This window comes from Monopterus albus, unplaced genomic scaffold, assembly GCF_001952655.1.
Source record: "Monopterus albus unplaced genomic scaffold, M_albus_1.0 scaffold231.1, whole genome shotgun sequence".
Taxonomy (NCBI): domain Eukaryota; kingdom Metazoa; phylum Chordata; class Actinopteri; order Synbranchiformes; family Synbranchidae; genus Monopterus; species Monopterus albus.
Genome location: NW_018128111.1, coordinates 106,223 through 118,498, shown reverse-complemented (window position 1 = coordinate 118,498; position 12,276 = coordinate 106,223). Strand labels below are relative to the sequence as shown.

At 40.6% G+C, this 12,276-nt stretch overlaps 1 protein-coding gene across 6 annotated transcripts in view; it reads left to right on the top strand.

The window, feature by feature from the left end:
* The first annotated feature begins 97 nt into the window (after positions 1 to 97).
* Positions 98 to 12,276, top strand: part of pikfyve (phosphoinositide kinase, FYVE finger containing) — a 39,211-nt gene continuing 27,032 nt past the window's right edge. For 2 of the 6 annotated variants that reach the window (XM_020620020.1, XM_020620018.1), the window contains exons 1-10: positions 1,234 to 1,351; positions 2,691 to 2,890; positions 5,825 to 5,989; positions 7,814 to 7,923; positions 8,357 to 8,528; positions 8,692 to 8,899; positions 10,083 to 10,109; positions 10,306 to 10,389; positions 10,508 to 10,664; positions 10,855 to 11,012. In XM_020620020.1, coding sequence (XP_020475676.1) covers positions 1,308 to 1,351; positions 2,691 to 2,890; positions 5,825 to 5,989; positions 7,814 to 7,923; positions 8,357 to 8,528; positions 8,692 to 8,899; positions 10,083 to 10,109; positions 10,306 to 10,389; positions 10,508 to 10,664; positions 10,855 to 11,012 — 1,325 coding nt within the window. In that variant the 5' untranslated portion in view covers positions 1,234 to 1,307. Of the gene's footprint in view, positions 207 to 1,233; positions 1,352 to 2,690; positions 2,891 to 5,824; positions 5,990 to 7,813; positions 7,924 to 8,356; positions 8,529 to 8,691; positions 8,900 to 10,082; positions 10,110 to 10,305; positions 10,390 to 10,507; positions 10,665 to 10,854; positions 11,013 to 12,276 lie in introns of those variants that run through there. The other 4 variants (XM_020620022.1, XM_020620023.1, XM_020620019.1 and 1 more) reach the window with 4 other exon arrangements.

The following is a 12,276-nucleotide window of genomic DNA, read 5'->3' as shown; positions in this document are numbered from 1 at the left end:
ACCCACTAGATGGCGGCATATCATTAGAATAGAGTTGTTCGATCGATAACTCGGAGCTCTGCTGCCTTTTCTCTTGATCATAAATGCTAAATTCAATACAGGTCTCGATTCGTCAGGGCTGCTCGTGAATGGGAGTCGGCTGTTTTCAGGTGTTTTACAGATGTCTTCAAATTCATACAGTGATGCCGAATTCATATACTGACCGGGTAATCCTCATTTTTCGCTGTCATAACAGTTCTGTCGTATTTCATACATTAACGTTCCAAAAACAAAGTTATTGCTGTCAACCGGTTAGTTAGCTTAAGAGGCTAACATTAGCTAGCATATCTAAATACAAGTGTAGTTACAAATGCACATATGGATAAGATATGTTGGCTATCGCAAGAAAAATCAGCTGCGTTGCGTTTGAAGTAACAACTGCTAATAAAACGCTGCATTAATTTAGTGGTAAATGGCAGGTATAGCAAAATAAGACGACTTATCAATTTAATGATATAGCTGCTTAAATTAGCTAGCTGAATTGATACGACACTGAAGTTAGCTTCTGATACGACAGTTCATTTAATTAGATTTGGCAAATTTGATCCGGATTAACAAGAAGAGTGTAAAGACTACTTAAAATAGTATTAATCTTTGTTAAGTTGCGTTCAGAGTCTTTATGTTACTTTACATTTTCTAAGTCTAAATATTGTTGTATTGAGCTATATGTGGTCTGGGTGGATCGAAAGCGATTAAATGGTTCTTTTTGTGTTTTCATAGATAGAACAAGTCTAATCTGAAATCGCATTTTAAAGTCTTTGTATTCTCCTTGTGTAGATCTGAAAAGTCGAAATCTGTTGCGTTTTGATGTAGATGTGGTCTTAAATGAACTACTGTAGATGGTGGAAAGTAGTGAAGTTGACATTTTCTTCAAAACACATGCTTCACAGGTCCGAGCATGGGTTGCAAACAGCTGTAAGGCTTTGACCAGGATATCTAGCATCGTTTCATAGCATTAGGAGGAGAAAAACGGAGAATAGTTCTAACGTTCACCTTAAATGTTGAATTCTAAGCTTACTTCAGTTGATAGCTATCTTAAAAGCTAGTTTCTGGCTAAGTTAGTCAGCATCCACTGGTTGACGTCGGGGTCGTAATACTTCTACAGTCACATCCAAGTGATGGTGAGTCTTAGCTGTTCATTAGCTGTGCGATGCGATGTAGGGCTAATGCTTAGCTCACACTGTCATGCTTCCGCCTGTTGTGATCACATGATGAGGTGGAAAGTGTGATGAGTCCCCTTCTGCTTTTTCCTCTGCATTTGACCTAAAATGGCATGCATTGCAAACTCAAAATCTATAGCTTTCTACAAAAGGTAAGTGTAGATCTCCTCCTTTACACGCAGTAATTAAATAATCGGAAGTGTCATGTATGTAGCGGCTGTGGCATAGACAGCCCGCGCAGTAATCATCCGGGCAAGCTGTCCTCGGAGCCGGATCAAACATTAGATATTTTAGATTTATATCATAGAGGCAATGTGTAGTTTACTGGAAAACATGTCATACCCCTTTTGCTGCAAAATATTTAGGATTATTAAGAGGTTGCAGTAAATGTCTTCTTCATTTGTTGTGATAGTTCAAGAAGTGAAATTGTCATTATGAATACTAAAGTGATGATGAGATATTCTGAGCCCTGGAGATGTCAGTGTTTTAACAGTTCATATTAATAGATGCTGTCACTCCTATATGACAGATTGGACTCCTGGGCACAGGCAGGTTAAAGGCCTATCAGTTGTTTAGTGTGTCTTTATGGGAGTACTGCATCATTTTATGATAATTCTGGTGGCTTTTGGTTTTATTTTGATAGTCCTGGGTTTCTTTGCAGTCCCTTTGTGTCTCTGTATGGTCTTTTTTTCTGCCTTAGTTTTGTGTCTGTTTTGAGATGGTTTTGCATCTTTTTGTGCTAATCTTTTAATTTTCTGTGGCAATTTTTATTAAGTTTGTTGTGATTTTGCACCTATTTGTAGTGGTTTAACTGAGTTCTGTTATTTTATGACCTTTGGCCTGTCCCGCTATATTGTTCTATGTTGTACTTATACTTGGAGTTTAATCAGCATGTAGGTTTTGGAACTACAGTTCCTATCATTTGGAGGCTGTAACCAGAGTATTTAGTACAATGTTACCATGAAATCAGTCAGTTATGCTCTGTACTACAAACTGAGCCCAGTTTCTTAGCCTGTATTTCTGGACAATGTAATAAACTGGCAGCATTAAACTTATGACAAATTAGTTAGTAGCAGTTCATTGTTGCATATCACCTGTGGCTACACAAACAGCTATCACTGGATTATCAAAATAATCCAGTGATACTGAAGAAAGCTTAAAAACATGCTAACCAAAATGTCAATAATAAACATATAGTTAAATAAATACTGCTCTGACAGTGTCAATCAAAGCCATTTTATGTAAGACAGGGTACCTAATATATTGGCCACTGGGTGTATTGTTTTTATACACATAATGTTAGTTCTAGTGCCTGATTATGTCTCAAATTTTACAGAAGAATTTGTTTCTAATAAATGTACAGTAGTCCACATCAAGAAGTAAGCTTAACATTAGTAGCATCTGTGATTTAAGTTGACACTGAGCAAATGACCATTTAAAGCCAGTCGATCAGTTACACCTGTTTAAATTGTTCTTTATCTTGCCTGCCAGCAGGAGTAGCGGGGACATGGCTGCTGATGACAAGTCCTCGTCATCATCCTCAACGGACTGGAGCTTTGAGCCTCCGGTCATCTCGCCCACCAGTCCCTCCCACCTGACCCACTTCAAGCCACTGACTCCGGAGCAGGATGAGCCTCCACTCCGCTCTGCATACAGCTCGTTTGTCAACCTATTTCGTTTCAGCAGCAAAGGTCAGAAGCGCCTACACACATCTAGATGAAGTTATGGATGTTGCTTCATTATATACCAGTGTTTTGTTTGCTGCAACCTTTAGCCAATATTTGTTTTACATGCTGGCAAATTGGCACTGGGTCTTTATTAAAACCATAGTCAACAATGAAGTTTTGCTTGCTGTAATAATTTGTCCTGTTCATAGCAAAGATGTTTGCCTAATATGTATCCAGTGTAAGTGATGGAGAACACAATCCATAGTCCTCGCCCTGTGCAAAAATACTTTTATTTGAAGTTAAAATGAGGCTTCAGCAGTCTGAGTCAGACACAGCAAACCTCCAGTAGTCCAACCAAAAGTGCAGCAAAAAGTCATCTGGTCTATGTGAAGCCACTCATGGTGAATTTCTGGCCTGAAATGTGTCACTGTTAGGGGAATGACACAGTTGTGCCCTAGTGTATACAAAGAAGTAAGAATAAGTGAATTGTGATGAGAGCTGGGTTCAACTCCCAAGTATTTAGAAGAGTTCAAATAAGTTTTCTAACCCAGTTAGGAGTCACAGGTAGGTGGCTGTGTTGTATCACAGACTGTCCAAAATGATAGACATGTTTTTAAAATGATGTTTAGGAAATGTATGATGAATTTATCTGTCTTAATACACACACAGCATGAATCAGAATCAGTTTATTGGCCAGGTGTAATAAGGCTGTGTAATATAACAAAATAGCAGTATTAACATGGGTCTGCAGTGATCCTCTCTGCCCTCCTTTTGACCTGTGAGGTGTACAGGTCCTCCATAGAGGGCAGGCTCACACCAATGATCTTTTCTGCAGTCCTGACTGTCCACTGAAGTCTGTACTTGTCCTGTTTGGTTGCTGAGCCAAACCATACAGTGATGGAGGTGCAGAGAACAGACTCGATGATTCCTCTGTAGAACTGTATCAGCAGCTCCTGGTGCAGGTCAAACTTCCTGGAGCTTTGCACTTTGTACTTTGTACCAATGTACCTGAGTCAAATTCCTCATGTGTCCAACACACCTGGCCAATAAACTGATTCTGATTCTGAGTATGAAAAAGGTGAATTAAATTCCTGGTTTACATGATCGATTCTGCTTGAAATCAATCATGTGATGCTGCCCAGTGTGTGCATGTCTTATGTACTGTATAAACACACTGAAATGACAAATGTATTCTAAAATAATAATAATATATAAACTTGTTAGGATATGCTTTTAAGAAAATGCTCAATGTTAAAGTTACTCTGAGGCAGAGTGGGCTGACAGACATCATGATGTGATGGTGAGCCGGCATTGTGACTTAAATACCCATCATCATCTGCCAGTTCAATAGACATTGCCCATCCCTGCACCGAAGTCTCTCTGGCCACTGCAGCTAGATTGTTTTTTGTTTTTTTTATTATACACGAGTCAAAGCTTTGTAGCATTTCTTAGAAGTCTCACACAAACCGGCACAGAAGTGTGAACATTGTCATGTTTGACTGAATCTGGTGGTTTGACAGAGATGAGGTAATGTAGTGCAAACTCAACTTAAAAAACAGACATTTTGACCTTAATTTCTGATGCTTGAAAGTTAAAATAAACAACAAAGCAACCATTAACTTTGTCCTTTAAACTGAACTAAGCTGCCACCAATTCAAACAGCATTATTTGTTAATGTTATGAGACAGATCACTGAATAGAACTTGATTTGGATTATATTTTCTCACTTGTTACTGTAAACAAAGCAGAGTAAACCTATAAGACAAAAACACACCAGACCTCACAGTGAGCTGAAACCTGTACTGAGCAGTATCTCTCAGAGGTTTACTACATACAGGGAAGTTAACTACAAGTTGTGGAGTCATGTGATAGAAACTGTTGGTGCCAAGAAGCAGAGAGCCACATGACTCATGTAGCCTTGACTCTGAGCACCAGCCCCCCGTGATTATTAAAGGAGCACTGCACTTTATTTGACTTCTGTTGGAATATATAGAAACAAAGTTATGTTAAATTTCTTGTGCTATACAAGTTATGGTGAGTTAACAGTGTTATTAAACAGGCTGGTGCACAGATGAGCAAAAACTAAAATGGCTCTTTAAGTTTGGATGAGTTTAAGTTTGTTACTGTTGTCACCTGTAAAATGACTAAATGTTATGGTATTGATTTCCTTGGAACTACTGTATATAGCCCATAAATCATAATGTAGACTAGGTGAGTTGCTTTTCTACTGTAGGAGTGTCTCAGCAGCACTCTGGGCCTGACTTGTCTGAACATATGGTGTCTTGTGGGCTCCTGCAGGATGGACATATTATATACCTGACATAATAATAAACATTTCATTCTTTAATACTTTCAGGGCTGCAGTTAATCTTAGGCTGTTTTATCAGTTGATATTTTGTTTATCTCCTTAGTATTAAAAAGGTTTTGCATGTTTCAGATTCCTTATTTTGACAAAATGGCCAAAGTTATAATTTGTAAAACAAAAAAGGTGTGAAAAAAATTCTCCACCTTGTAGAAGCCATGAAGCCTTTGTCCATGCCCAGTCTGATGGGTCCAGCACATCTGGAGTAAAGACCAGTGCCAGCTGTTAGCCTGGTAGCAGGTCTGCTTGATGTACTGCCTCAGTGCTGCCTGTTTGGGGGGGGATGTTTTCTAATGTTCAGGACTTATATGTGAAGAGATGGTTCCTGGCATCATTTGCCAGCATGCTGTCACCTGTTCTGTCATACATCTTTTGGAGGTGGGCTACCTTTCCATGGCCCACGGGGTATAAATGTTGTTATCAAAATAATTATGATATGACATGAATAGAAACATCAAACCATACAAAAGTATATGCAAGTATTTTAGACCTTTTTCCACTAAAGATATTCAAATATTATTACACCACAGAAGCGTATTTGACTTGCAGATGTGTTGACCACAGGTGACTCTCTCTTTTTTTGTGTGTGTGCGTAGAGGAGGGGCGACCTCCCTCAACAGTTTCAGAGAAACCCGATATGCCATCCCCTTCTCAGTCAGAGAGGAGCAGCTGGTCGTCCAGTCCTACCCGCTCACCCTATCCCACGAGGACACACAGGAAACAACATCCTGAACACCTCCGACGCACCTCCTCTGCCTCCGGTAAAAAAAACAAAAAACACAGAGAGTGAAGGTGTTGCCCTCTGAGGTTAATATGTGTTTCATCAGATGGTGAAGTTGTCTCCAATAGGAAGCAGGTTTGTGATAGATTCCAAGAATTTTTTCAGCTACAGGTGAAAGTATGACTAGTCAGTTTTGCCGAATGTGTCCAGATCTTGAAGTAGGATGATCTTGCATACACAATCCAAACGACATGGTCTTACAATATCTGGAATGGGATTAAATGATATATTTTATGACTTTATGTTTATTTTACAAGTCTGTAAAATGTTGCTGCCTTGTACAGACCTACACAGTGGGTTTAGGTGTGATAGGACATTTATTTAATTCCCTCTGGCATTAACACTGCCTATCTTTAATTGTCTTTTGCTTTACACATTTGTTGATTGAAATGTCTGTTACTTAAAACTTTGCTGGTTCATTTTGCATCCTCTCTCTTGTAACAAATACATTAAGGTCACTGATTAGACATCAAACTTAAAGCTACAGGATGTAACTTAAGGTAGCACTAGCATGAAACTCCATATAAACCCAGTCTGTTCCGCCCAGCGCTCCCTCTCCCTGCTCCACTGCAATCTGCTATGCTCTGTCACACTCTGCCCAGCTCTTCAGATATTTGTCCTTTATGAAGTTTACAATAAACGAGAATGCAGTAAAACTTACTGATGAAGCAGAAATAATTGAAAATCTTTGATTGGTTAGAGAGGTTAGTCCCACTCAGAACCTTTTAGAAGATAATGTCTCTGCACTGCTGCCAGTGCTGTTCAGTGAGTCTGGGGCACAGGAGGCTTCGACAGCACCTCTCCACATTACAACTGGTTTTGGAGCAGATTTCTACATTTATAAGGCACAATAGCACCATTTGCAAGGGTGAGAGATCTGTAAATCAAATTAAACATCAAAACACTGAAGAAGCGAAACATGTTTTAGAGTGGAATTGAAAATTCAGTGAATTTCAGACACTCCAGTCATTATTTTGTCGACATAGGAAAATAAGCTTGTTCTGTGTGAGTCAATGTTTTGTAGTATTCTGCTCCAGGAAGATAGTTCAGTGTCAGTATTTCTCCACATGGATCAAACCTTCTTTTTTAAACAGATGGGGACAGGCTGGAAAAAATCTGCTTACTTTTCAGAACAGAGGATTTTGCCAGTAATGGAGCAGACTTAAATACAAACAGGATGTTGGGGTTGAAAAATATTTACTGCTGAAGACATCAGAAAGCTGATTGCATATGCAGGCTGTAACATCCACTCTCATGTCTTTTCTGATTGCAGTGGATTGGCCAGGTGAGGGTCTTCTGCACTGTGTGGTTTAATACAGATGCTTTTAGCTTGACTGTAACAAGCTAGCCTTAAACTGTTTGTGTGTGTCTGAGTGCATGCAAGTGTGTGTGTAGGTTTTGATATTTGCATTTTCAACGAGCCTCTTCTTCTTAGCCTTTTGTTTGCCCTAATTTTTTCCACTCAGGTACTAATAATTGGAACGATGTTTGTCATGAATGATTTTATAGCTAACAGTTTATACTCATGTTTTTGTTTCTTGGCCAGTTTTTTTTCTTGGTTGCATCATGTGTTCTTTTATACACATTTCCATTCAAGTTTTAAGGAAGTTATAATTAGGTGGTTAAGTGCATTGTCAAGTGTTTAGTTGTCATCTTTAAATGCACTATAATGAAGTTCACTTAACTTACTGTCAGTATATTTTAAAATAAGGCATGTTTGACAATGCAGCTGGGCACAATTTAAAGAGCGAGTAGGCTTTTATCAGTCATCATGTTCATTTGTGCGCTGTGTGTGTGACCGTAGATGGCCGCAGGAAATCGGACACCCCTTTAAGCAACCACGACCCTCGCACAGCTGTGCAGCTTCGCACTGCACTGAAGAGGCTGAAGGAAATCATGGAGGGAAGGAGCCAGGTATTCACAGCTCTCCATTTGTTTTTGTTTTCATTTTAAGCTCTTGAATCTGCAGTCTGCAGCCCCAACATGCTTTATTCTTCATTATCTGTGCTTCAGCAGATTTAATGTGAGATAAAATAATAGTTACTACAGTGAAGTCCCAGCTTTACTTTGAGTAGGAATACATCAGTATTGAAAGAGCTCAGTAGGAGCTGAAGCCCTTCTAACACTTAGTTCCCAAAGTGTAGGAGTCCAGAAGTAACTGGACAGTCACACAAAATCGTCAGGGTTAATATTTTGTGGAACATCCTTTGCAGTTAATGACTGTCTGAAGTCGTTAGCTTTGCTTCAGCTCTAGCTTGCTGTGGAGTCAGTTAGTTTGTGTAGCTGCACACGTACAGCACGTCTCTGTGGGTAAAAACTGTGTACTGTGGTTGGTGTCCCCCTTCAGGACAGTGATCTGAAGCAGTACTGGATGCCTGACAGCCAGTGTAAAGAGTGTTATGACTGCAATGAGAAGTTCACCACCTTCCGCCGTCGCCACCACTGCAGACTGTGTGGCCAGATCTTCTGCAGCCGCTGCTGCAACCAGGAAATCCCTGGGAAGTTCATGGGCTACACAGGTAAGTGACGTACTCAAGATTTATTTATTATGTCTTAACATAATTTCACTGCTGTGAAAAACCCTGAAAAATCAACTGCCTTTTAACATAAGGCGTCTCACGTCCACCTCTCTTGACTTGCCCTGTCTTTGTCTCCTCCTGGACATCTTCCCTGTGTATCTAGGAGACCTGCGGGCCTGTACATACTGCCGTAAAATAGCACTAAGCTACGCCCACTCAGCCGACTCGGGCTCCATTGGAGAGGACCTGAGTGCCTTGTCTGACTCTCCCTCTTCAGTGTGTGTGCTGGAGCCCAGTGAGCCTCGGACCCCTGTGGGTGGGCGCAAGTCCAGCAGGAACATCTTCCTAGAAGAAGACCTGAACTGGCAGAGGTGGGTCAAATCAAATCAAATGGATTTTTTTTTTTTTTGAGTCTAAGCTTTTATTTTTTTAGTTCACCAGTCCAAATAGAAACAAGTTCATATTATGTTTTGAGACTCGGTATCAGTCCTGCTTGTTCACTGATTGCCAATTTGGTTTTGTCCAAACACAAGCAGAAAGAAAGCACTCGCTCTGCATAATGTCTTCAGTATTAGCTTGTTCATGCATCATTCTTTCTTACCTGTACAGGACCTCCAACCACCAAAACTGCAAACATGTGTGGACTTTTTAGGCACTGAAAGTAAAGTCAATATGCTTTCAAAAATAAGGTCATTCATATAGTAATAATAAATAGTTTTTATTTATCACTTCATCCGAAGTGCAGTAAAGAGAGAAAAGCCTACCCCCCCCAGTTCACCTGCACACGGTGTTTTCTACCTGGCAGGTAGGTTGTTCCAGCATCATGGAGAAGCTGCCACAGTTCAGTGGATTCAGGCTGCCTCAGTGTCCCCTGCCTCTTCTGGTTCTGTGGTGGCCAGCGCACCTGCTGCAGGACTCCTGCTTCTTTTGGTCTCTGAACATGGTTTTTTTATGACTTTGGTGGATATTTGTGCTTGGTGTCCAACTGTAGGATGAATCTGGAAGCAATCAGACGCCTCTCTGATGATGATGTTTCAGTTATTAGTAAATGCAGTGGTTTTTGACATGTTAGGAAGCACATGGTGCAGCCTCCTCCATCTGTACTTGCTCTTTCTCCGTCTGGTTTTTCTGCTGTTTAAAATATCTTTGCATGCTTTCTATGTCCTGTACCCTGTGCATGGTCAAGTCACATGAAACAAATTATGCCATATTAAAGTTTAATATTTATATGAGTTGGACCCAACTCTTATGAAGAGAAGTTTAAGCCTGCAACAGCCAATTAGTAAGACTCATTAAGTGAGATGTAAAGAAAGCACAAGGCTCTGTGGGACAGCTTTATACCATGTTACCCAACAGTTTCTATTTATCACAGATTAAAAAAAAAAAAACCATGCACAGAACAGAACAGCCAAATTACTAAAATCTTCAGGGACATGTTTGTTTAAAGGCTCGTGCATGCATTTTATAACCTTGTACTTGATTTCTCTGCTTATTTTCTTTATCAACCTGCCTCAGAAAAAAAAAAATCTGTTTCCTCTTTCTTTCCTGGCGTAGAAAAACTCCTATTGGGATGAGAAAGAAGTGAGTCTTGCTGTTTGTTCTTTCACTTTTCATATCTGTCTGTGCTTTAGCGGTCTGTAAGTAAAGGCTCTCTGGTTCTCTAATGAAACGGTCTTCTGCATGCTCATGTTCACTGATCATAAATTTGACATAGAGGAAGTGTAAAGGTTACTGCAGTATGAGGAGGAATCAAAATTTGTCTGTGTGTGTTCATTAGTATGATTCACCAGGAGCCTCAGAACAGTGGCCTCGCTACCAGACTGACGACGCTACAAGAAGACAAATCACCCGCCAGGAAGAGGTCAGTCGCTGCTTTAGGCTTGCATGTAGAGTGTTGCCCGTGGATGGGGGTGAAGTCCCTTACAGTTACAGTAAGTCAATCAAGAAGTGAGAACTGTCCCTGCTTGTCTCTGCCACAGATCTGCCAGTGTGACTAACCTGTCGCTGGACCGCTCTGGATCCTCCATGGTGCCTTCCTACGACAGCTCCATCAGCCCAACAACCAGCAGAGCCATGTTGGGCACCAAGAGTGGCACTAAGCTCGACCATAGCGAGGAGGAGAGGAAGATCCTGCTGGTGGGAACACCCTCATTCTTTCCAGTTCACTGATTTTCATCCCCTTGCTTTATTCCTTTAGAATATTTTTTTCATTGTTTTCTTTGATGCTTCCCCTTTTCATGCTAATCCAATCTTAAAAGAGGAACAACGATAAAGCAGTAAAACAAAACTAGTTGAGCACCGTAACACAGTATGCTATTTCTTGCAGGACTCCTCCCAGCTGAAGGACTTGTGGAAGAAAATCTGCCACAACAACACAGGGATGGAATTCCAGGACCATAGGTACTGGCTGAGGACCTACCCGAACTGCATTGTGGGAAAGGAGCTTGTCAACTGGCTGCTGAGGAATGGCACCATCTCCACCAGGTATCATCTCACCTGACAAACGTGTTGTTTTCTACATTGTATAGCTTTCTTGGTCTTTGGAGGGAACACTTAAAAGTAGTTTGATATTTTGGGAAATTGGTTTATTCACTTTCTTGCCAACTGAAGGTTTCCTCCATTTGTTTTCCTCCTAAGCTTGTTTTATGAGTTGTTTTTCTGAGGAAGGGTGAACCAGTGCAGGTTAACGCTACATAGACAGCTTTGAACTAATGATTATTTCCACTGTTAGTAGATCTTCCACCTATTTTTTTCATTTAATTGGTGAATTGTTGGATTTTGAAAATGTCAGAAAATACAGAAATATGACCTTCATAACTTACTAAGGCCCTAGTTGACATTCAAATTACCCAAAGATATTTATTTTACTTTTATATAAGACAAAGAACGTGAGCAAAAACTTGAATTTGAGAAGCTGAAAACAAAGAATGTTTTTTTTTTTCCAATTAAAAAAATAATTTATGGTTTAGTTTGGGGAAAAGGGGGTGAGGGGCGTCAGTAACACCCATGAGCACAGCATACAGAAGAAAATAGTAAAAACAGTAATAACAGTGGGGAGAAAAAACTCCCTCGGAAGAAACCTCCGACAGACCCCGACTCTTGGTGGGCGGCCTTCTGCCTCGACCAGTCGGGCTGAGTGGATAGAGGAGAGAGAAAAGAAAAGGAAAACAACAAAGACAATAGCAAACAATCAAGCGCTGGGCAGGTGGATGTGGCAGGTGACTGCTCCTCAGAAACATAGAGCTCCAGGGCCAGGGCAACCTGCAGAAAGGTACAGGGAGAGAGGGAGGACACACTACGGGAGAGAGGAGACACAAAGTTAGTAATGTGTAATGGTGGCATATAGAATGGTAAATGGTCTGAGGAGAGGAGAGCAGGAGGGGAGGGGAAAGAAACTCAGAGCATCATGGGCCCCCCCAGCAGCCTAGGCCTATAGCAGCATAACTAAGGGAGGGCTCAGGGTTACCTGATCCAGCCCTAACTATAAGCTTTATCAAAAAGGAACGTCTTAAGTCTAATCTTAAAGGTAGAGAGGGTGTCCGCCACCTGAACTGAGACTGGGAGTTGGTTCCATAGGAGAGGAGCTTGATAGCTAAAGGCTCTGCCAAATGCAGTTCAAATCCAGTATTGCAGATTTTACCATAGCAGAGTTTTTTTTTTTTGCTCCTTATTTAATGTTAACATCTGCTACTTTCTGACCATTTCAGCTATAAATCAACCTGCTTTTACCTCCTGCTGTCTGAAATCA